Raw genomic sequence first — 23,239 nt, 5'->3', positions numbered from 1 at the left:
TACTTACAATTCTTGTTGCTATTCAATTTTAAACCTCTGGCTGCAGAGATTTGAGCAAATTTCGACACTGCCATTTTGCTCTGCTCCAGACATAACAATGTGACGTCAATATTCAAAGGGCAACTACTCTAATTTAAAAATAATTCCAAAGGCAACTACTCTAAATATTTTAAGGACTTACTGAACACCATTTCTGTGTTAAATAATATGATATATCGAGATGAGTAGGTGAGGCGGCGGCCAATGACGGCCATATTGCCTAATATAAATCCTCAAAGAACCTACATAGAGATATATGAGGCAATCACGTGACATGTTTAATCCAATGAAAGTGTGACATTTCAGTCCGAGGGAAAACAATCTATAATATTACAATATCATATAATACAATTTCATATGATATGATTCTATATTACAGAAACCAATATCATATCATACAATATTGTATGATACAATATTATAGAATATACAATATTGTATCATAGGATACAATATAATATTTTGCAATATCTTATGTATTTGTACCATGTGATAAAATGATAAACTAAAAATACAATATAATATTATACAATATTGTACCATAATATACAATACTATACATCACAATATCATATCATAAAATATCAAAAAAATTGATTCAATATCATATCGTATCATATAACTTTTTATAATATAACATATCATATCAAACAATATCGTTTCATATCATACAATACTATATCATAGGAATCATGTTATATCATTTATCAACAAACACATCTATCTATCCAGCAGGTTTGAGTGAGGTAGGAGATTTCTTTAGCATCCTTGATAATGGAGATCAGGCTCTGCATCTGAAGCAACCTCTGCGTTTATTTATAATAAAGTTAAATCTACTATGCAAGCTATCATCTATTATAAAACATGTGACCTGTTCTAAAAAACTAAACCTCATCCAGCACCGAAACCTATAGCTCAGATTCAGCACTCAAGCCTGTCTGGTGCATCAGTATCATAAGACACACCATCCATGCAAGTTTGGTGAAGTATGGACCAGCAGTAACTAAGATATTGCTATCAAAGGGCACCTGCAACAAAAACTTTAACCTGGTCCAACAACCTTAACCTCCTCCAGCATCTGAAATTTAGGACCCAGATTCAGCATCCAAGTCTTTAAAGTCCATAAGTAGGTCCAGATGCATCATCCATGCAAGTTTGGTGAAGATAGGACAAGTAATAGCTTAGATACAGGACCTGCAATAAAAACATTAACCAGGTCCGGACGCCGACACCGACGCCACCGCCGACGCAGAGGGTATAACATAAGCTCCCCTTGACTTCGTCTCGGTGAGCTAAAAATAGTACTTAATTCTACTGTCTGGTTTTAGTGGGGGTTACCTCAAAATATCAAAATGCACCAAATTTTGCTACATAATTGGAGTACATGTATTACCAATGTGGATTGGTACAATGGTTTCATTCAGAAATTAATAAATGGTATGGAAACAATTTCATAAAAGGTATAAATCATTCTATTTTACATGAATGCATAAAAATGTGCACAATGAAAACTAAAGTCAGCCTCCTTAAATACCTATACCTGGCATTTCAAATCCTTTTAGTTAATAAATACGAGTAGATTTTTTAAAAAACATTTTATTTTTACTATGTTAAAAGTACTCGTCACATTGAGAATACAATAAATATTTAAACAGTTGAGTGTTAATACAGATACTGTATGTACAATCATCTTTCATATCACATTAATACACACAGAAAATACTTTTGACATAACTGATGATCATTATTATACAACTTAGTATCTTGCCTCAAAATACAATGGATGTTTTGTCTATTAATAAATGACTGCCACCTTCTTTGAAAGCCATGTTGTTTATAAAGTTAACATACATAAAATTTATGTATCTTTCAATATATACACTGTATATAATATTACAAATTATCTGACCTAAACAAACACATTATACATGTACCTTTAATAACATTTGTTAATATATAGAGACAACACAATCCTGATACAGTATTATACAATGTCATCATAGATCAACAATTCATTAAAAGAATTTTAAAGAAGTGTAATCAGGAAAAAATCAGGTTTGTTTAAAGGATATTCAGTTCACAAACATACCTATAATATATGCAGTACATGTAATTATATCTCCAAATAGGAAAAATAATTTATTTAACATGTATAATACATGTATATGAAATAAATAAACATGACTTTTGTGTAAAATCACAAAAAATGAATATTAAATGATGTCATTTTTGTAAGATGATTTAGTATACTGTACTTGTTAATTATAATTTCCATTACAAATTTAGCTTAATGTTGAATGATATGCAAAATCAAAAGAAAGAGGGTTTTTATCATAACCTCATGTACTTTTTACCTGCATTCAAAGTGATTTGATCCATTTTTAGTAACGGGGTTTCAATCTGTCCATGTTCTTTGATGAATTTCCATATCATATGAAATTATAGATATGGGAATATTAAATGCACTTTTGAGTGGAAACTTAAAATTAATAAATCTGTGTTTAAAATAAGTTTTTTTCATTTTTTTTTATAGTATTTGTTTTTAGTTAATCTTCATGTGAATGTATACCCCTAATGTTGTACAATTTTGTTGTCGAAATGACGGTCATATGTGTACTATACTGAGCCTATTCCTGCTTTAAAAACGTACAATGTAGTAATTAAGGCGAACTGTTTCAAAATACAATGAAACCCCATTCCTAAAATCTCTGTTTTTCATTTTCAATGAGGAGTACTGAAAGTTAAAAAGGTAAAATTGTAAAAAAAAATTTGTATTTCAAACGGTCATCTTTTAAAATATCACACATCTGAGGAATCTGTACACAACACGATATGGTACACATCTCTATAACTTCTGATAAGTTAACAATAACAATGTACAAACTGAAGATTCAGACATTTCAACAAAAGCTAGGACACAAGGGTTCTATTGTTATTTTCCCATTACAACTGTTGTAAGTTCTTTATAATCTTCTAGATGGTATGTACAGGGTGCTGTACAGAGGAGGCCGGTGGAAGAATTATGGGTTTTCTATCATTGGGCTGTTGGCCTGTACTTCCTCTTGGGCTCTCTGAAACATAGACACAAGGTATATATGTATCATAATCATTGATGGAGATTGTTCAGCCATAATATTGAAAAATACCACAAAACTATTCAAAGAATAATATCTACACAATAAATAAAACACAAATAAACAGTGAAATTAACTCTAATATGAACATACTTTTTCTTGGGGAAATTTTTGTTTACAAGTATGGCAAATCTAACATTGCCTACCAGTACATTATTTCAACTTTATTTATCAACTTTTTCATTTCATTGAGAAATCTGTTTTTCCTTATCTATCGAATTATATCAACATTAAATAGCTTTTGACATTAGAAAAAAGTGTAAAGCAAAGTGCAAATAAGCTCTTGATTAAATAATATATAGATACCGGTAAATAAGCATGATGAACCAATTGCAACTGTTCTATTGGAATGCCATGTGCATTATGTATATAACATTAGGTTTTTAAGGTGGGTCGCGGGTTTGCTTTCATCATCAAATTCTGTACTCGATTTAGACAACTCAAGAGGCTGTTTTGTGCACATTTGTTTATGACGTCATAACGGAGACATCTCAAAGTTTCCCGCTTCACATTTTCTAACGTCAAATGCTCTTAGTTATAATAAAGTAATTCGATTTAGGTCTATAGTGTAAATAATGTAGTAGTAATTCATGCCAAGTCTTAGTTTTCATGTAAGAATCGTAAGTTAGAAATGCAGATTGGAAGCAATACATCATATTTACGTAGATTATTATCAAGAATTGGAGCGTTACTTTTTAACTCTATGTGAAACTGTACATGAAAGCTAAGCAATGACAGTCATGTAGTCTCGAACTTTTGAGAGAGAGAGAGAGAGAGAGAGAGTCTGTAAAATAGTTTGCGTCTGTAATAAAGTCTACAAGCATTAATAGTAAGTATATCGTAACTATTTTGACCGAAAAAAGGGAGGAGCAAAGCCGGGGAATTAAATTTTCTAAATTAGTTGTAAAGATTTTGATAACCAAAATAAAGTCCATATCTTACAAAAATCATCTGTTTTCTAGATTTAAGACTATTTGCATAAATTTACATTAAACTAACATTTTGACGAAGAAAAAGTGGAAATGGGGAACCTACTTAAAAATTTGGTACCACACTTTCCTCTAAATTTTAGATATAAAAAATATTATGCTCTGCATTCTCTGATTTAGAATAAGAGGGCAAAAGTGGGCTTTTTAATTTAATTCCTTTAATAGCAACTAAACAAATCTTTTTAATTAAAAAAAAAAAAGAATGTTTATATAATACAAAAAGCAAAATTAAGAATTATAGTTTTTTACAGGCCAATGCTAACCGGGGGTACACGGGAGGCCTTATAACATTGAATTTATAGTTAAAATATGCCTTTTTTTAGAATCTCTGTAATACTTAATTTTCATACCCTCCAAAATTGCTTTTTCAGAAATGTAAGCTACTAGTTTTAGCTTTAGAAGTCTAAATTTGATTTTTAAGTGATTGTTATCACTAAATAAGTGGAACGGATTAAAAATAAATGACATCATACTCACGACGTCAAATACAGAAAATATGTCAATTTTCGGTAAAATTATCAAATTAAAATAAAGATAAAATAGCAAAAAATCTAGCGAGAACACATATAGTTTTTTTTACATAAATTTGTTTTAAATCACTTTTTCTTTACGCACAGAAACAGTTGATAAATTTGTCTAAATTGTTTAAAAGTTACTTGCAATTTTTCAAAATAACTCCATCTCGAAAATGCTTATTTTTCTATGTAATCATTAGATAAGCGTCAAAACAGCACCATCATCAATACCAAGTTCAAGCCGGTATTGCATAAAAAAAGCATAGGCAAATTTGATGAATATTTTATAGAATGAACTGTAAATACTACAACACCATTGGATTTTCATGATTTTCAGGGCATGTTTTCTCGTGAAATTTTTTATGGGGTAAACCCACAACCCACCTTAAAGACACATTCACAAAACTAGCTAAATACTGTATGTCAGTCATTTATGAGGATTCAGTAGTATCATTTTTTTTTTAATCATTGGGCTTTATCCTCTAACTATTAACAATATGCTCACACTGATACACATTTGATTGATGCCTGAATTTGAATACACTTAAATACATGTACCAATATTTATCAAGAATTTAAAAATCATGCAGCCAAGCAACGTAAAGAAATAATAATTTTTAGAACAAAAGAGTATCTGTCAAAACACCTTTGCTAACTATAGGTTTACAAAGAAATGAATACAACAACCCCAACAAGAGAAAACAAACAAAAATGTGGTGCAATATAGGTCGGAACACTATATACATACATGTATATCATTGGGCTCAAGACAAATTGTTCACATTGTGTATAAAGTACAATCATAAAAAAAGTAATGAAATATATTTTGTTCCATTTTATATAGTAGGGTTCCTAAAGCTTAATTACTTATAATGTTCTTTTCCTAAAGCTTACTTCTAAAAAAGAATTTGAAGCATTATGCAATAAGTTTATTCTTCATTAATTCCATCTTTATAGCGATTCTTAAAATGAATTTTAAGTACATGTATTCTCACTACTCAATAATTTATTTGAGGGATTTTAGTCTCTAAACAACAGATCAATGCTTATTGCTTGGATTATTAATGTTTTTTAACAAAATACATGAAAATGTAACTCAAACAGTGGTCCCTAAACATCCCTTCACCTTCACAGACAGTTTGAGTACCAATAAAAAATAAAGTTTCTTTTAAGACTTACTAAGAAACAAAAAAATATTAAAGGAGACTGAATGTGTCAATATGTGGTTATATATACAAAGGGTAATTCTAAGCCACTATGCAACCCTGCAACTTTTGGGTTATGCTTCAGGTTCCAAGCCCTTACCCAGGACATGCAGTCGTACTTACTTGTGGTGTCACAAATTGTACAGGTGTAGAGGGCATTATATCTGGGTGCAATAAGAGTGGTACAGGGGGGTCAGGACTAACATGGCTTTTATGCACCGAGACGTGAGGGTGGTGCCCTACAGCTGAGCAGTAGGGCTGACTAAGATAGTGAGAGAGGGCCATATGAGGTAAAGGGGGCGGGGAATCACCCTCTTCGGTAGACCCCTGGTAGTAGCCTGAAACGGGACCAGTTGATTCATTGTTTAACGAATTCCAGTACATGTATTGTTTATGTTTTAAATTTATACATTGTATGCAGCCATACATAATCTAACTTCATATAAACATGTGTGTGCATGTAAAACAAAAAATAATATAAAGGTATATAAAAAATAATATCAATTAAACTACATGTACTGCTACCTGTTATCTAATACCCGTAAATAGAAAAAACTAAAAGTTTTCCAAATAGTATGAAATATAATTATTAATCATATTGTGATGTGAAATTCATACCGTGACTATGTTCCTTTACAACAGTAATGCCCTCTAGTGGAACTTCTGGTGGGATCTGAGAGGGAGACAACTCTGGTGAGATCTTTTGCTCATGCAGTGTCTGGGTGACTGGTTCAGCAGTGCTAGGAGCAGGCTGAGAGCTTATCACAGGAGTCTCCTCTACAGTGAGTAATAACAATGACATGTTTCAGTTGGTCAAATACATGAACATGTAATGTACATGTACCTTTATTTCAATGAGTAAATATTTGCATGTTTGAAAGAAAAATGCTCCCAGATAAAAATCAGACAGCTAATAACTTTTGTTCACTAATGTACAAAATCTGTCATGAAAATGGTATTAAATTGTACAAAATGTTGATATTTCATCAAATGAAGTAGATTAATACATTTTGGACCCTTGTTATACTGTGATATATGCAACATGTTAATAAAAAAATGTACATGATGTAAACAATAAACAAAAAAGCATATTACAAACTGAAATAAATAATGTACGTATCAAATCACCTGAGTTTTTAGGTTTGAAAAGCTCTTTTTTCAAGTGAGGTAAGAAAGTGTCTATTCTGTCCCATGTGAGTTTCCAGAGCTGTGACTCGCCTCCCTCTGACGTGTGGAATATATTGGCCGTGTCCATTACCAAAAGCATGTTCTTTAAGGACTCTGGTATTGCTTCCAACTTCAAGTTAAAAAAATGCTTGTAAACCCAATACATGGAATTGATTTTATACATATGCAAAAAGTCACTGGTATTAGATTCCTGTAATAAATATTGCAGGAGCAGGCCACTTACCAAAAGATCGCTTTTGTCAGCATGCATATATTTGTCCATAAAATCCAATATTGTTAGCCATAAAGCAGTAAAGGTACTCAAGGACAACAATGGACTCAAGTGTTGGAGGAAAACCTGAAATGAACCACCCAAACTCGATTTATTGTTTAACCTGACCACAGTAACATCTATTGCATTTGTAACATCAACACATTTCCATGTACATTTAAATAAATTTTATGCATGTACATTGAAAAAAAACCCAACATAATGTCATTTACATTTACATATAACTAAATTTTTCAGTGGGTTGCTACATTTTGCAATCTCATCTCAATTGTATAAAAACTTATTTCTTTATAGCCATCGTTTCAGATATTTCAAAAAAGAAATTCACCAAAAATAAAAGTACATGACTCAAAATGCAAACCTTTGCATGATTGTGCAGAAAAAAGCTATACATTCTATTATTACGGTATGTTGGACCACGTTAGAGAACACACTTTAAAGACCTATTTCATGACCGAATGGTTACTTTAAAAGTAGGCGGGGCCTAATTAAAACTGATGTTAATTACCTTGAGTGACCAGGGTCCGTCAAGCTAGGTGTTAATTGCTATACATTGCTCACCTATTGTTTCTTGTGTGATTGACAAGCAGTATTTTATTGATCTCATACCAGGTAAATTTTAGGGGAAGTGGCTTAAAACGGGGTCTTTAAGAGTAAGAGCATTGTGAGTTGTGATTTCTTTGCCGTTTGTTTACCTTGCAGAGTAGAGTCGAGGCCCTCATCCTGGTCTCCTCCATACCAGACGGGTCCTGAAGGTTGATGTTCTCCAACAGCTTGGTGAGGAGAGGAAATAAAACCTGCAGAAAAAACAGACACATTTTCCAAGGCCACATATTAAAAGTCTATTGAACCAACTTTTTGATGAGGAAAATTCACAATTCCAACAGAATTTGAATCAATTTCATCATTATTCTTGGATCATTTATTGTACCAGTCTTCATAATTCATTGTTAGTACCTTATTGAAGCAAGCTTCCCATTCTGCTGCGGATAGGGTTTGGAGGTCATGAACTAATAAAGCCCGTTGTAGATAAGTTAAGGCCTGACTTCTAACTTGTCTCCTAGTATCACAGCACAACCTGGCTATACCTAGAGGTTACATCACAGTAAAAAATATTATACATTCTACATTGTACTTATACTGATCTTTCATTTCCATATTCTCATAACAAGCCCACTGAACACCATCATTATCATTACTTTTAATATAACACCAACTAAATGTACATTAGTAACAATAATGACATAGACACAAGACAGATTTGTACAGTTCAATGCATTCACAATAACCATGCACTGATTGGATGTTCGATGCAGAGTAAAGACAAATAATCCCAAAAAATTTGTGTACATGTACAAGTAATTATAATATCTAAATCCTCACCCTGCAACAATGGACACCAACATTTAATCCACAGTGCACTATGACAAGCATCGATGGATTCTCTTTCTTCCGAACTTTGTTCCTCTTCAGCCCAAGAAGTAAATATTGTAGCAGCACGGGTATGCAGTGTGTGCATAAGATCCAACAGCTGAATTGATAGTGAAGCCAGTCCACCGGCTGTTCCTTCATCCTCCCCTTCATCATCTGATACACACATGGCTTGAAGATGACTAGGTGAGGATGAAGACTTTTTCATTTTTGCAGCATCCCTTTTAGATTTTTTATGATGATGTTTGTTTTGTACCTTCTGTTGTTGTGCAAAAACATGCACCCTTTTTCTGCCTGAAAAAAAGAGAATTTACTTGTACATTCAACTTTACCGCCAAAGTCCGCAAACTTAACATACAGAAAGGCTTAGAGTAATGGTATCCTTATTGCGTGTACTGTGGTTTCATCAATATTCGTTGAATACCAATTTTCGTGGATTTCGTTGACAAGTTGATCCACGAAATTAAATGTTCATTGAACTGCAATTCTATTAACATTTTGCATATAAAGTGTCATTGGCCACAAATTTACATATCCTTGAAACTGTGATTTTCATTTTATCCACAAAAATTGATATCCTTGAATATTAATGAAACCACAGTATACTATAAAAGGACATACAGTATGACCTCTATGAGTCAAACAGAATTATACCTAGACATTCTTGTCATCAATTCTTTTGTCATACAAAAGTCACATTTCTGAAAAAGAAGCTTGTATCCAAAATGCCTGTCCTAGCTTGAAATTTATAGACAAAATGTCTGAAGGGCCATACTTGTATTTTTTACATTTTTCCATGAATGCCTTTCCCTCTACCATAATGTAAAAAAGATCACACCTGTACATAAAAATAGGATTTTAACATATCACAAACTACATACCTCCATTTACACTGGCCTCAACAAAAGCTCGTATACAGTGAACACAACTCTCAAAGTTAAGTGGAGTGACATGTGCTGCGTCTCGGACAAGGAAAGCCAGGGTCTCTGATGACTTAAGCAGGGCCCTACTGTCACAGTAATGGAGGTCCTCATTCAGCTCAATGCTGTACTGATTAGGAACCACCTTGGGAATGCTCACATGGGCATGCTCCTCACGGGGCACATGTTGGGTGTCCTTGTTCACCTACAAAAGATGTACACATGTTTGTGTCAAAAGACTGTGTAAAGACATCAATTTTATCAAAATTAAGACATTAACATTTTGACTAAAATTTCAGATCTAGCAAACACCTCATATCATTATTGTGTTACACATATACCTTCCTCTTTCATACACCAGCAAAATGGAACAATATTATTTGTCAATGAGCAAAAGGAAGCTAATTAAAACTAATTTTTACCAGAAGCCAGCTGCCATTGTCAGGAATGGGTCTAATTTCTAGAGGGGAGGGGCTTCTTTGTGCTGACATCTGCCTGTCATAGCTGATCTCACTGTCAGAGGTGTATCCTCTGTCACTGAAGTTGTCACCGACAGAAGCACTGGGTAATTCACTGTCACTCTGGGCACCTACAAGCATTTAAAAATAAAAATGAATCGAGAAATGTTGCAAATATTTAACAGTGAGGCTTTTGCTGCATAAACTGCTTTTACATTTATACATGTAAACATCAATTAAATAAAATTGCAGCATGTAAATGTGGGCTTTCAAAGCACTTTAATATTCCACAAGTTTTTTTACTGACCTGCATCACTGATAGCCTCTGACATTTCTATCCCTGGACACACCTGCAGTAGGGGTGGGGGGTTAGCACCTGCTCCCACAACCTCCAGCAAAGTAAACAAAGTGAACCAGTCCTGGCTTGTGTGAATATTTGCAGCATTTGTCCTCAGAAGCTCGTGAAGAGCATAAGAAATCTGCCTGGTGCATGAATGAATTACTGCAGGTTTCATCATTAAGAGGATGCGTAGAGATGTAAGGACCTGTGGTGCCACCTCTTCTCTACGTAACAGTCTAATGGCCAGACGCAGAAGTCCCACCACTGCTCGCTCCACCAAGAATGTGCATTCATTGGAGTTAACTATCAAGTTGTATAAATGATCTCTCACATTCTGCCATACTGGAACCACTCGATCCCTGAAAACCAAGAAACAGCAAATAATATAATAACTTGTTAATAACCACCATGCAATACCAGTATGAATCTGAGGTCAATTATAAATTGACTACAGAAATATTCTTTTTTGAGGGAATCTATACCCAGTCTGGTCTTATTCATACCTGTTTTGTAGAATGACTTTGATCAAAAGTTCAAGGAAGAACACTGCTGCATCTTCATCAAATTGTAATTCTGAATTATGAACCTCTGGACCTTGAGAGGCAAATACCTGTGCCTAAAATTGAAGAAGTTTGCACACATTAATTTTATAAAATGAATAAAGTTACACATACAGTGTATATATACATTTACAGGCTATACAATAATGATGCATGATAATAATTGCCAAAGAGAGGTATTCAGTAGTATAAGCTATGATTGTTTATACAGAAGTAACACAAGCTTAAAAACATGTGTCTTACTTTAATGAGCTCCTGAAGCGAGTCCTCTCTCAAGAACTTGCTGTCCAGAATTAACTGTTCTAGGTGACAGTCTCGGATACAGCTTTGAGCCTGCTTGGAGGCCTCCTGTTCCTCGGGGGTAGGGCCTTTGTTTGTGGCTGGCTCAGAACTGAAGTAGGAGTAGAAGCTACTGAACACACCCTCAGACCTGCAAAAGGAGAAAGCAGTACTATGTAAACTTGTGAACATTTGAACAGGTGGCCAATAATAACAATCATCTTTTAATTAAAAAACATTGCAAACAACAACAAACTTGTATAATATTGCATGTCATGTATAATGTAGTTTTCTATCCATTTGCATGAATTAAAACACCTCTTGAAAGAATTTTCTTATTAAATTTGTGACATCATATACATGTACCTCTGAGCAGCTGTTATCTCCTCTCGTACAATGCATATTTTTCCAGAGCTGTCTACAAAATCTTCCACCTGTTTAAAAAAGCAAAAATTTTGTTTTTTATTCTAAATAAATATTAACAAAAATATTTTTTGAAGGTCTTTACAATGTTTCTTTATCCATCTATAATATGAGGATGGAAATTTCTTGGTTTGTTTGTTTAATTCAAACAATAAAATGCTTTATTTTGTGATTCATGCGTGATATGAAATTGTCAACACTGAAGAAAAAAAAAATAACCCGCATTAGTGGGTTATTCAAAAATTTCCTGCAATGATCGCTGGACACATGTTTCTTTTTCACTGAAGAATCTATTAAATGCCACCAAGCCGATCTGACAGATTTGATATACATTTGGCAAGAAAAATTTTAAAATCATAATCATAGCACTTAAACTTGGCATAAAATAGCATACCAAGCCTCAGATTTGTAAGAGATTAATCTAGCAAACTATTTTTTGATCTGTTTATGGAGGCTTGAATCTGATTGGCTAACATTTTTAAGTTGAAAAGTCGCTCCTTGTAAAGGATGTTGGTTGATCTTGTATAGCATAGCCCTATAGCAGAGATGAGGGGATTTACAAGTCTTATTTTAATTAGATTGATTGTCTAACCCTCTGCTTTCCTTATTTAGCTGAAAATATGTCGGGAGAAAAGAACAAATGAAAATTGAAAAACTTACTTCAATTAACCCTTTTGGTAACAATTTGGCACGATACAGTTGAAGCATACAGTCCAGTATGTTTTTCCATCCCTCCCTCAATATGTCACCATGGCGATGAGCTAGCCCAAACACTGTTCGAGCTGCCAGCTGAGCTTTGTTATTGCTCCCGAACATCACAGGGATACTCTCAGGACTCTGTGAATAATGTGATTAATTAAAAATGTAAAAAAAGATCATGAGGAATACTCAATATCAAAAATGTAACATTAAGTTTTCTTTACTAACCTCTGCAGAGCTGAGAAGAGTTGTGAATTTACACAATGATATGACTAGGTTATCAAACACATCACTCATTCCATAGTGAGCTGATATCATTGCACATTTCCTACAGGAGAAAATCAGAACACATGATTTACAAATAATTTAACATTTCAAGTCAAACAGTGTAACCCTTAAACAAGGATCTTTATTATTACAGGCGATTGAATATGGCTATAGACGAAAGTATATGTACATCGCTATAGCAGAAAGTATATTTACATATGTACATGTACTGTACATACCTAAATCCTGCAATTGCTTTCTGAATGATTGACTCATCTGAGCTTTTGTCAAACACAAAAGACAAAGCTGCAACTGTTGGGCCCCAAATAAGAGTGAACAAGTCATGGTCGAATGATCCAGAGGGAACATGGAGGAAAAATCCATCTTTAGTAGTGCCTCTCTTCAACAAAACCTATAACACAACCATACTTGTGGTTCAGCACTTTCAAGGTTACATATTTTTCTAAAAATTCATAAAGATCTAGATCTACACTGTCCATGTATGATTTTCAACTGTCATGCAACTTTCAGTGAACTAATAATGTTTCATGGATGATACAAATTTTATAGATTTCTTGGTTAACTTAACCATTCATCTATGAAATTACCATCCCAAGAAAATGTTAATTTTGAAAAATCTACAAAATGTTTTTAAATACTTACCTTCCAGAGATAATTTTCACGGACTAAACCTGTGTGTTCTGCAGGCATCACTATTTCATCACTCCTTCAAAGGAAAAAAAATAATGTACATGTATATGTCATAAGGAAGCATCACCATATCATTAAAATTTTAGTGGTCCAAGGTTTTTGAGTTATTTATTTATTCATTTAATAAATTTTTGTAAGTGTTAAAAAGCACAGAGGTAATGCACAAATAACACGTTTAATAGGTGCACACAATGGACATCATTTCAGCAGCAAACAATAAAACTATTGTTATTTCTAAAGTTCAAAGGTAGCACTATACAACTTACTTAATTGCATTGTAAATCTCCTCCAACATGTCCTGATCAAATTCTGCTCCACCATTACATTTTGTCAAGTTTTTCTTGAATTCCTATTAAGTATGGACCATATTGAAATTACATTATTCTTTGTATCAAACACTATACATTAATATGTATACTCGTACAATCATATTTTTTCCCTTGAAAACATTTCAATGAATTTATTTTCTTTGATTCTGTACTGTGTTCGACAGTTTTCCACAAATATACTACAGAGCAGCTTATACTGTTCAGTACATTCAATTTTACTGTAGACTCCTAATTAAACGCAAGGAATTAATATCTGCGTAAAATTGCAGCCCTTGCAGATTTTGAAATCTTGCTTTTATTTTTCAAACTCATGTAAACTAACTTAAACTATGATAAAAATTTGCGGTTCGCAATTTTATATTCAGGCGAAAAAAGTTGGAATGCGGAATTAAGTCCTCGCCTAGAATAAGGAATCTACAGTATATTGACACAGTGTGTATGTAGATTTTGAATTTTCTAAACGGCAGATCTTGGTACCTACCGCCACTGTCATTGGAATGTTCTGCTTCTTTGCATTGTGGTTATGCTGATCCACATTTAACATGATAATAGCGTATGTCAGGGTAAATGCAGCATCCACATTGGCGAATGGCTCAGCATTACTTTTCTGTAATTTTCAACATCAAAAAATAATATATACTGATTAAATGATAAATATATAACATTAAATAATTTTGGATCTGATACTTTGACCAAAATAGATCTTTATTTTTAATCACTCACATGCCAGTGGTCTGAAAAGTGCTCTATTAGGTAAGAGATAACAGGGGCTTCCCCAGGTAAACGGAATGCTTCCAGGTACTGTCTCAGCGCCTCATCCACTCGAAGATCCTCAAAGTTAAATGACCTGCAACAGTTCAATTCCATCATTATATGCTTTCAATGACAAAATCCTTCATTTATTCATATACATGATATGTAGTAGAGAGAAGGTTTCAAGTACTGCACATATAAATGCAAGGTATATGCCAGGAATAAGGAAAAAACCATCATGTATTTCACAGGTACAAATTAAACGAAGAATCGTGACATTGCCAAAGAGTCGTGTAAGTTAATACATTCTACCCAAAGAATACTGGAACAGACTTACTTAACAAAAGCTTCCAGGACTTTGTGGTTGGATTTCTTGGCTACATATTCTCCAATCATAGCTTTATCCAGTCTGGGATTCTCCTTCAGGAATGTGACCACCTCCCCAGGATCCAAGGGATCAGACAACAATCCCTGCTCCTGAAGGAAGGTGATCCCTTTAATAGGCTTGGTGTTAAACTGTTCTGTTCCTGTGTAGTAAAGCTGGTAAAAGAAAAATATGGGACTTTGAGTTTTAGTTTGGTTATTTACATAGAATTAAAGACCTAACTGATACAATTTCAAGCAATTCCATATATATGTACATAGGTACATTTACATATGTTTAAAAGGTTGGATAAAATCAATTTTTTGCTGAAGTCCTTTGTAGGCACACCTTTTTCTTATGTTTAATAGTTGCAATATCCTCTACTGAGGGAATTGGAGCAGACACTTTCATTCTGTTCTGTCGAAAGGATTGAGTTTTAGTCACAGGGTCCTTATGTTTAGGTTCCTCTTTTAAGTTTTCTGTAAAATAAAATACAAACTTTTGACACTGTAGAAATTCACACAACTGACCAAATTATAGCAGGCTCTCCAAGTATAAAATATGTACACACCAATATATGATACATGTACAAGCTGAATTTTTTTTTTTTTAATAAAATCATCAATACATGCACATGTATTTGCGAACATTTCTCCTAATGTACATTGTAAATCAAGATAATAAATCATTACTACATCAAATTTCACTTTTGCTCTGTATTAAATTTTAGTCAGGTAGACAGTGGGACTTACCCTGAGTCTGGTCCTTACTGAGGAGTTTCTGGGCCATGACATAGCCAGTAGTGGGGGGACTGGGTACAGAAGGCTCAGGGACACTCTCCTCCACCCCGGTCACAGCTGACTGATCAGGCTGTTTACCTGCAACAGGTGTGTACAAATGCAACTCTCTTACCATTCATCAATACATTAAATTTAAAACAGATAAAATTAAACGAGGTTTGTACAGGGAACACACATCTAATGAATTCATGCATGCAGCAAAATCAGTATTACCGGTATTTTTCAAATCTTAGTTTTGTACAGTACTCTTATCATATATAACAAACTAAAATCATAACAAATTAAAATTCGCAAGGGTTGCATCTCACGATTCTATGTTGATAAATTCCTTGCATTTAATAATGAATCTACAGTACTGATAAGGTCCCTACTGTCTACTCCTAGTTTGTTGGTACTCAGTATTCTGCTGTGACAGTGCTGCTCAATACTGTCCACCACAGTCAGCAGGGCGTCCAGAGACAGAAGGTGTGTGGAAAACAGGCCTTGCACAGGAAACGCATTCTGGAACCAAAATACAAATACTGTTTTTCTTCCACTCGATCTTGAAAAGCCTCAAAAGCATACTACATGTGATAATTAAACATCGATCTTGAAAAGCCTCAAAAGCATACTACTTGTGATAATTAAACAATCAACTTCAGCAAGGTTGTAAAAGCAATAATTATTACATTTTCCCCATTAACATTAAAATCATTCATACATGTATATAGTAGTTTAGTTACTGATAAGTTGATGTCTCTGTACCTTAGATAAAAGTTTTGTAAGATTTTTCAAGTTAGAACAACTTCAGCAAAGTTGGTAAAAGCAGTAATTTTTTTCCACATTAAACATGAATCTTATTCATACACATTGTACCAGTAGTTTATTTACTGATGATTTTGTACCTTAGATAAAAGTTTGGTAAGATCTTCAAACAGGTTAGAGCAGTATAAATCACAGTCATAGTTAAGGTACAGTTCTGTGACCAGACCAGGAATTCTCCACAGTTGAACAATGGACTCCAGGGCAATCTCACGTATATCATACGAGATCCTCGGGGACTCGGACACAATGATGTCTGTGAGCTTGGTCAAGTAAAACTGTATAAAACACAAACAAAATATCCTAAAATTATGATTTTTTTATCAATTGTATACAATTTGATAACTCATCTGGACAATATTAAAGTAATGTACATGGATATGGTCTGCCATCTGCACATTAAGGTAATGTGTTTGTATAAAATACATTAGCACTGAGTTTAATTATCCTTTACCTCGAGTTGAAGCTTGAGGTGACTTCGGATGGACTCAAACAACAAGAAACAAACTCGGAGGGAAGCTGAGAACAGGGAGAGCCTCTCAGACTGCAACAGCTGGAAAAAAATTTTAAATTAAAATACATAACAATGTATCAGGTATCAAAGCTTTTTTTACTTACTACTCATCTTAAGGTGTCAAATTGATGAAAATTGATCAATCATGACTTATTACAAACACAATATGCTGAAAATACATGTTTCTCCTCGCCTTTAACTAAGAAATCAAAACCCAACCCCAAAAGTGGGTTTGTATCTATGGTAATCATATCTTATCTCCCTTTATTTGAGTTCATCAGTTTAAAAATCTTAATCAAACCGGGAATTTGAATATTTGATAGTTGTTAATAATTCTACAGTATGCCCATCATGCCTCTAAAATGTACCAGAAAGAGGTGTCGACACATTTCATCCTTGACTAGATACAAAAGAGAATTGTATCGGCCGATATGGTCTGCACCCGACTCTAGTGCTACTGACAGCAGACTGAGGCCCATGTGAATCATTACATCTGTGTTGTGACGGTCCAAGGGATTGGTCAGTGAGATCAGGAATCGAAACAATTCACGCACACATGGCAAACCATATGGCAATAATGGTCCAGAGCCTACAAGTTATCATCACAAAAAATCAGATATTAATATATCCTTCAATAAAGACTCACTTTACATATTTGAAATTGTATTTTACAGGCTGCGAAAAACTTTACCTTTGTTAAAAAAAAATTGAAACATAATTCACAATGAATAAACACTTCACCTGATACATGTCTTGAACATTTACATTCTCCACATAAATACACCATTCTTTTTCTTTCATAAATGTTAGAAAGATTTTGATTTTTCCAAGTTAAAGAGTTATTCCTGCTTAACCCATCATCAAGCTGTTGCCTACCTTCTTTATGGTGGTGGTGAGGGGTGAACCTGACCCCCTGGGGATTGACAATCTCATCCACAGCCGCCGCTGATTCGGCATTCTCTGCTGTACTGTGTACAGACTCGGTATCCTCCGACTGTAAACTAGCACGATCAGCCTCTCCATACATGTAAGTATCAGAGCTCTTCTGTAATGAATAATCTAGATTACTCCAAAGATATCAATATATTAAATGCTTTTACTTGTACATTTTCTAGTTGTATATCCTTGTAAAATGTGTATTGATGAATGATACAAAGCTGTTAATTTTACCACCTTTCATTGCAATGGAATTGCAAATTTATAAGTTATAAAATAATCAATAAATAAAAAATAAGTTATCTTACTTGTGATGTTTCTACACCATCTGCGACTGATAACACAACTTGTGGGGTGGATCCAGAATTTTCTACATTTATATTGATATTATTGGAATCCCCTGATAAACTTATGGTTTCCTTGTCAGTGTTTTGATGCTCTGAATAATCGGAGGAAACTTGTGCAGCCTCTTCATCCATTGCTTTCTGTATCAACCAAAACACAAATTGAATAATTTCACAAATTGTTTCTTTAAAATACAACCAAATACAGTATCTTTATTAATGTAAATGCTTGCTGTCAATACCTGGAACTGTTGACTGATGTCAATTACTCCGCCTTCCCCTGGAGAAGCAGGTGTGGTAGCTAGTCTCTCACTAGGGGCATTCACATACTCTAGCCCCTCTGGGACTGAGGGGGGATCCTGGCCCTCTGACAGAGCCCCGTAAGACGACACATCCTGACCCCCAGACACATCTTCCCTTGAGCTAGAAATGTTTTCAGACTCCTGTATCGTAGCTGATAGATTTTCCTGTGGTTTGGACTTGGGTCGTTTAGGCCTGGGTTTTGGGGATCTCTTTTTTCTTCCCATCCGTGATGGATCAACTCCTCCTGTTCTCATCTTCAGCTGTTATTAAAAACAAAGTATAGTAAAATCATATTGAATTCTAATCAGTGGCTTTGGTACACATATAGATATTACATGTCTTTGTAATGTCAATGCAATTTAAATAATGCTGTCAACTTTTATCAGCTGTTACTTTGTTTAGCAAATAATTGATGTAAAATGGTTTGCAAAGACAGTGGAAGCCTCATAACATTAGCATCATTCACAATAACTAAGAAATACTTGCAACATTGAAAATACTTATTTCTTTTAGACTATCAAAGGTTGATTTACAATCTTCTGATTTTTTTTATTAGTAACCTAGAACAGGATAAAAAAATTAAATGTACAAGTAATTCCCAACACATTTTTTAACATTGCAAAAGGCCATAAATTTATCCTCTTGCCACCTCACTTTTCTGCATTGTTGATCACATGTTCTTGGTATTTTACAGAATTTAATTGAAAGAACTATATACTAGACCCTTTATGTTATTTTAAGTTGAAAATAAATCCTTCACCAAATTTAGCACAAACTTTTTCAGGGACTGACTGGTAGGTATAGTATTTGTACCTTTTTCATGTTGGCTACCCACTTTGGATCTTCCTTAAACTGTGGTAATCTTGAAAATAAAAGCTGCACCATGTCCATGAGAGTGTGTTCTGCAGACTTCCGTAATAGTTCTAAATAAAAAAAAGTCAAACATCAATTCAACATCAATAATTCTTCACTCTCAGATAATAATCTAATGCTTCTAATCAGATTGAAATAGTATACTTTTATTCACATCAAAGCTAGAAATTTACATGTATGCAAGAATATTATCCAACAATACCACCAATAGTCTCTTTTAAAATTCTAATATTCTTCTAGCAAAGCAAATTTCATCTACTCACCACTAAGCCTCATTTCAAAACATATACGAAAACAAGACTGCATGATTTCACACACTGACTCATTGGTGAGCAGTATGCCAGCTGGTGCCAGCAACAGAGTGCGTAAAACCTAGAAAAGACCCAAGTGAACAATTATTATGTACCAGTAATCAAATTATCAATACATTCATGGACAATAAAAAAAAAAAAACTACAATAGTCCATGGGGAAAATCTTAAAAACTCAGTCTTACATGTAGAATTCTCATGAGAACAACTTCATCTGATCCTGGATCTGTGCCTACGAATCTTGCATGTGTGACTGCGTCCGCAATATTTTCAATGGCTGCAGGTGCTGTTTCAAAAGATGAATCTAGAGGAGAAAAAAATGTTGACAGCATTTCAATTTTCTAAAAAATGTATGACTACAAGATCATAATAGAATTTAATTTGAATCAACATCACAGACTTGGACACTCTTGGTGACTTCAAAATATTTCTTTGATTTCTTACCAACTAGACCATAGGACAAAAATTTGTTGACCGACGTCAGAGCAAGACCTGTAATTGGTCCAGTTGTGTCTTCTGACCTGATCACCTCCAGGAAGGGTCCCAAAAATGCATTTGGCTCAATCTCATCTAAATCTAAATAAAACAAATCAAAATGACTAGCTCCTTAGAGTTGAAAACCACTGTAAAATGAGGATAAACTGAAAAATCATTATAAAAATATCAAGTTCACCATTTCTATATGATTAATTATGTTTTTGAATTTTTTAAGTTTGGATAAGGAAATGCAGATATCATTTAGTTTAACATAAAAATCTGTCTGAAATCGATTTCCTTTTATTTCGATCATTAATCACAACCAATTTAAATGCAAAAACTTGAAATATTTCACTGATAAAAAAGAAATGTATGTATATGAATGTGCATGTGAAAGATCCATGTAAAAAAAAAATAGATAAGAAATCAAAACTATACCTGATATGTTGTTCAGTATGTCCTTTAGTTGAGAAAAACTGCTCAAAAGGGGGTCACTTTCTTCATCCTTTGAATAAAAAAATACATACAAACCAGCTCAGACATAGGTGATGGTATATAAACTAAGAAGGATTTTGCACAAAGATCTACTCTAATACTCATCATATAAAATCCTTTTAGCTAGAGTATGAGGAAATGGAGAAAGAGGGAGTATGTTTAAGAGATACATTTTCAAGTTTCAGCAGAGGTCATCTATGACTTGACCCTATAAATTTGTTCAAGGCCACTCCACATTTTTTTTTACTCAAAGACACTTTGAGGGTAAACTTTGAAGCAGAATGGGCCAAAGGTACAGAAATTAGATTCTGGAAAAGTGATATCAGATGGAGAAATAATAAAAGGACAGCAAGACATTGAACAGATGCTGTAAATCAACTTTTATTCACAATGACAGTAATTTGCAATTAACTTCAGATAAACTGGTTTGCGACAACTAATGTTTGCGACCAAGCCTTATCCAGTCCCATTTTGTTATAAATACCATACAGTATGAACTGGTATGGTTGCCCACATGTGCAATGTTATAACATACACAGGAAAATGGTCTACAATTATCAAGGATTTTTGAAGTATTTGTGCCTGGATTTCAGTCTGTCTTAAATTGCTTCGTTGTTCATTGCATGGATATTCCTTGCCAGTGCAGTGGTTTGCGATGAGAAATATTTGCGATGATGATGCTCATGCGAGTCTTGCAAAAAATTTTTGCACACGAATAAAATTTGGTTTACAGTTAACTGATCATATAAGGGTTTCAACAGAGTGAGGTTCAACAAGGAATATGCAGTGATAAAAGTCAGCCAACAGAGTGTTTTCTGAACTTCTAATCTCGTAACATACAGGGAAAATCATTTTCAAGTACCTCACAGTCATAAACAAATCTACGAACCTGTTGTGTGTGATTTACCCATCGGGAACTTCTCTTCATTGCTGTCACAACAAGACTAATCTCCCCTTGGATGATGTAGATTCCATTCTGTGGCCTACCCATCCTGAGAAACTAATAAAATGGAGTCAAAATTTCAGCAATAATTACCAGGGTAATGAGCAAAACATACCATAATAAAAAAACAAACCAACAACTGGAACTTTTTATCTAGATTTTCTTTCAGTTTCTTTCATCACACATAAAAATCTACAAAGTACTGTAGATTTTAATGAATCAATTATCTATAAAAAAAGATCAGGTTATCAAATACAAAAGTAAAACTTGACAAACTGCTGATGACTGCTGATGACATACCAGTATATTATTACTGTATCATATAGTCAATATTTTTACTCTTTCTTCTTGTTATTCCTGTAGTCTGAATAGTGCTTTAGCAGAAGGGACTTAATGAATGCCATAGATGCATTAGGGTGCCTTGACACTTCACGATGGTGCAGCAGCCCTAATACTTGAGCCTTATGCCCTAACAGGTGCCCCAACTAAGGAGCCTTATGTCCTTATGAGAGGCCTAATGGTTTAGGTGTTAGGTAATGAATATAAAAAGAGAGACTGTGTAAGTAGTAACAAGTAACAAGAGGCAGAGTACATTAATTGATGTACTGATTTTACTTGTTCTTCCAATACACTTGTCAGCTGCTTGTTACAAAAGAAATTTGGGTTTGTCTTTGTTATGTCCAGAAACATATATGGGTTCTAAATACAACACAGATTCCATAGTATTTGTGACGCAGTAGCAAGGGGATCACTTTAAAAGCATTGACTCAAGTACCAATGAAAAATGTAGCAATTGATGAGTATATATTTTTTTTATATCGATATATAAAAATCATGCTAGTTATTGTGCCAAACCATTTCATGATATTCTTTTCGTTGCTTACTTTCCTCAGAGAGAAATCTTAAAAAATAATCCTTTATGGTGAAATATTTTCTGAATGTAGCTACATTACCTGGCAACTCTGTGCAAGTTTGATACGAGAACGAAGCCAAAAAGACAGTCGGTCATAGAACAACAGATTTTTTGCTTTCTGGTTTGTTTTCTCCAATTTATCTTCCTAAGATGAATTCTATACGTTGAACAGTATTAAATACATAACATACCTTGTTCTCAATGTGTCAAATATTCATAATAATTGAGAAAGTCGGTTTTGGTGAGGCGATCAAAATGACGTGTATTGAGTTGACATTTTGATCTTAGACACAAAAGAGCTGCAGATAAAGGGGAGTAACTGGAATACCAGTGCGGTTTTTTTTCATTTTGAGTTTTTTTTTTTTTTTTTTATTTAACAGTGTTTGAAACTATTAACATAGTAAGCAAGGCGTGCATACTAAAGCACAATAAAGTCAAAGCAGAGACATAAATAACATTTATGTTATTTATGTCTCTGGTCAAAATTTAGAAAAAAATAGTAATATAAAATTCTGTATTGCAGTATATTGTTTTGCTTTAGTTAATATGGATACCCTCGTATCAATAGGTATGATATTATATGGTTACATTGAAATAAATGTTAAAACGGGCTTGGCCACTGTGACTTTAGGGACAATTTTTCCTGAGAGAAAAA

The 23,239-nt window shown here is 33.8% G+C and overlaps 1 protein-coding gene across 2 annotated transcripts; it reads right to left on the bottom strand.

The window, feature by feature from the left end:
• Positions 1-1,617: 1,617 nt before the first annotated feature.
• Positions 1,618-22,879, bottom strand: LOC105342004 (Golgi-specific brefeldin A-resistance guanine nucleotide exchange factor 1). Of its 2 annotated transcripts, XM_011448781.4 has the most exons (38): positions 22,776-22,879; positions 21,618-21,728; positions 20,672-20,738; positions 20,201-20,332; positions 19,942-20,060; positions 19,710-19,818; positions 19,387-19,496; positions 18,513-18,833; positions 18,235-18,411; positions 17,867-18,035; positions 17,359-17,579; positions 16,931-17,029; positions 16,560-16,754; positions 16,047-16,176; positions 15,628-15,753; positions 15,224-15,354; positions 14,849-15,051; positions 14,482-14,605; positions 14,240-14,365; positions 13,696-13,778; positions 13,382-13,445; positions 12,958-13,130; positions 12,680-12,779; positions 12,413-12,589; positions 11,696-11,763; positions 11,294-11,480; positions 10,994-11,106; positions 10,458-10,849; positions 10,115-10,281; positions 9,654-9,897; positions 8,725-9,066; positions 8,299-8,429; positions 8,037-8,138; positions 7,294-7,407; positions 7,011-7,179; positions 6,501-6,659; positions 6,006-6,220; positions 1,618-3,110 (listed from the first exon to the last, which is right to left on the bottom strand). In XM_011448781.4, the coding sequence occupies exons 2-38, from the start codon at positions 21,717-21,719 to the stop codon at positions 3,060-3,062; spliced, it is 5,712 nt and encodes a 1,903-aa protein (XP_011447083.3). In that variant the 5' UTR covers positions 21,720-21,728; positions 22,776-22,879; the 3' UTR covers positions 1,618-3,059. The 2 variants fall into 2 exon arrangements, with proteins under 2 accessions (XP_011447083.3, XP_011447084.3); XM_011448782.4 differs by lacking the exon at positions 6,006-6,220.
• Between the last annotated feature and the right edge of the window lie 360 nt (positions 22,880-23,239).

The sequence above is a fragment of the Magallana gigas genome, chromosome 7, assembly GCF_963853765.1.
Source record: "Magallana gigas chromosome 7, xbMagGiga1.1, whole genome shotgun sequence".
In the NCBI taxonomy this organism is placed as follows: Eukaryota; Metazoa; Mollusca; class Bivalvia; order Ostreida; family Ostreidae; genus Magallana; species Magallana gigas.
Note: the sequence above shows the minus strand (reverse complement) of the source record. Positions and strands in the feature narration are given on the sequence as shown.

What these genes read in the sequence shown, in the direction of transcription:
- LOC105342004 (XM_011448781.4), bottom strand. Translation starts at nt 21,719, where the DNA reads ATGGGTAGGCCACAGAATGGAATCTACATCATCCAAGGGGAGATTAGT. An exon ending in AAAGTCATTCTACAAAACAG is followed by an intron (nt 10,850 to 10,993) that starts GTATGAATAAGA and finishes CTTGGTTTTCAG; the next exon opens with GGATCGAGTGGTTCCAGTAT. An exon ending in TACAATTTGTGACACCACAA is followed by an intron (nt 3,111 to 6,005) that starts GTAAGTACGACT and finishes TCTATGTTTCAG; the next exon opens with AGAGCCCAAGAGGAAGTACA.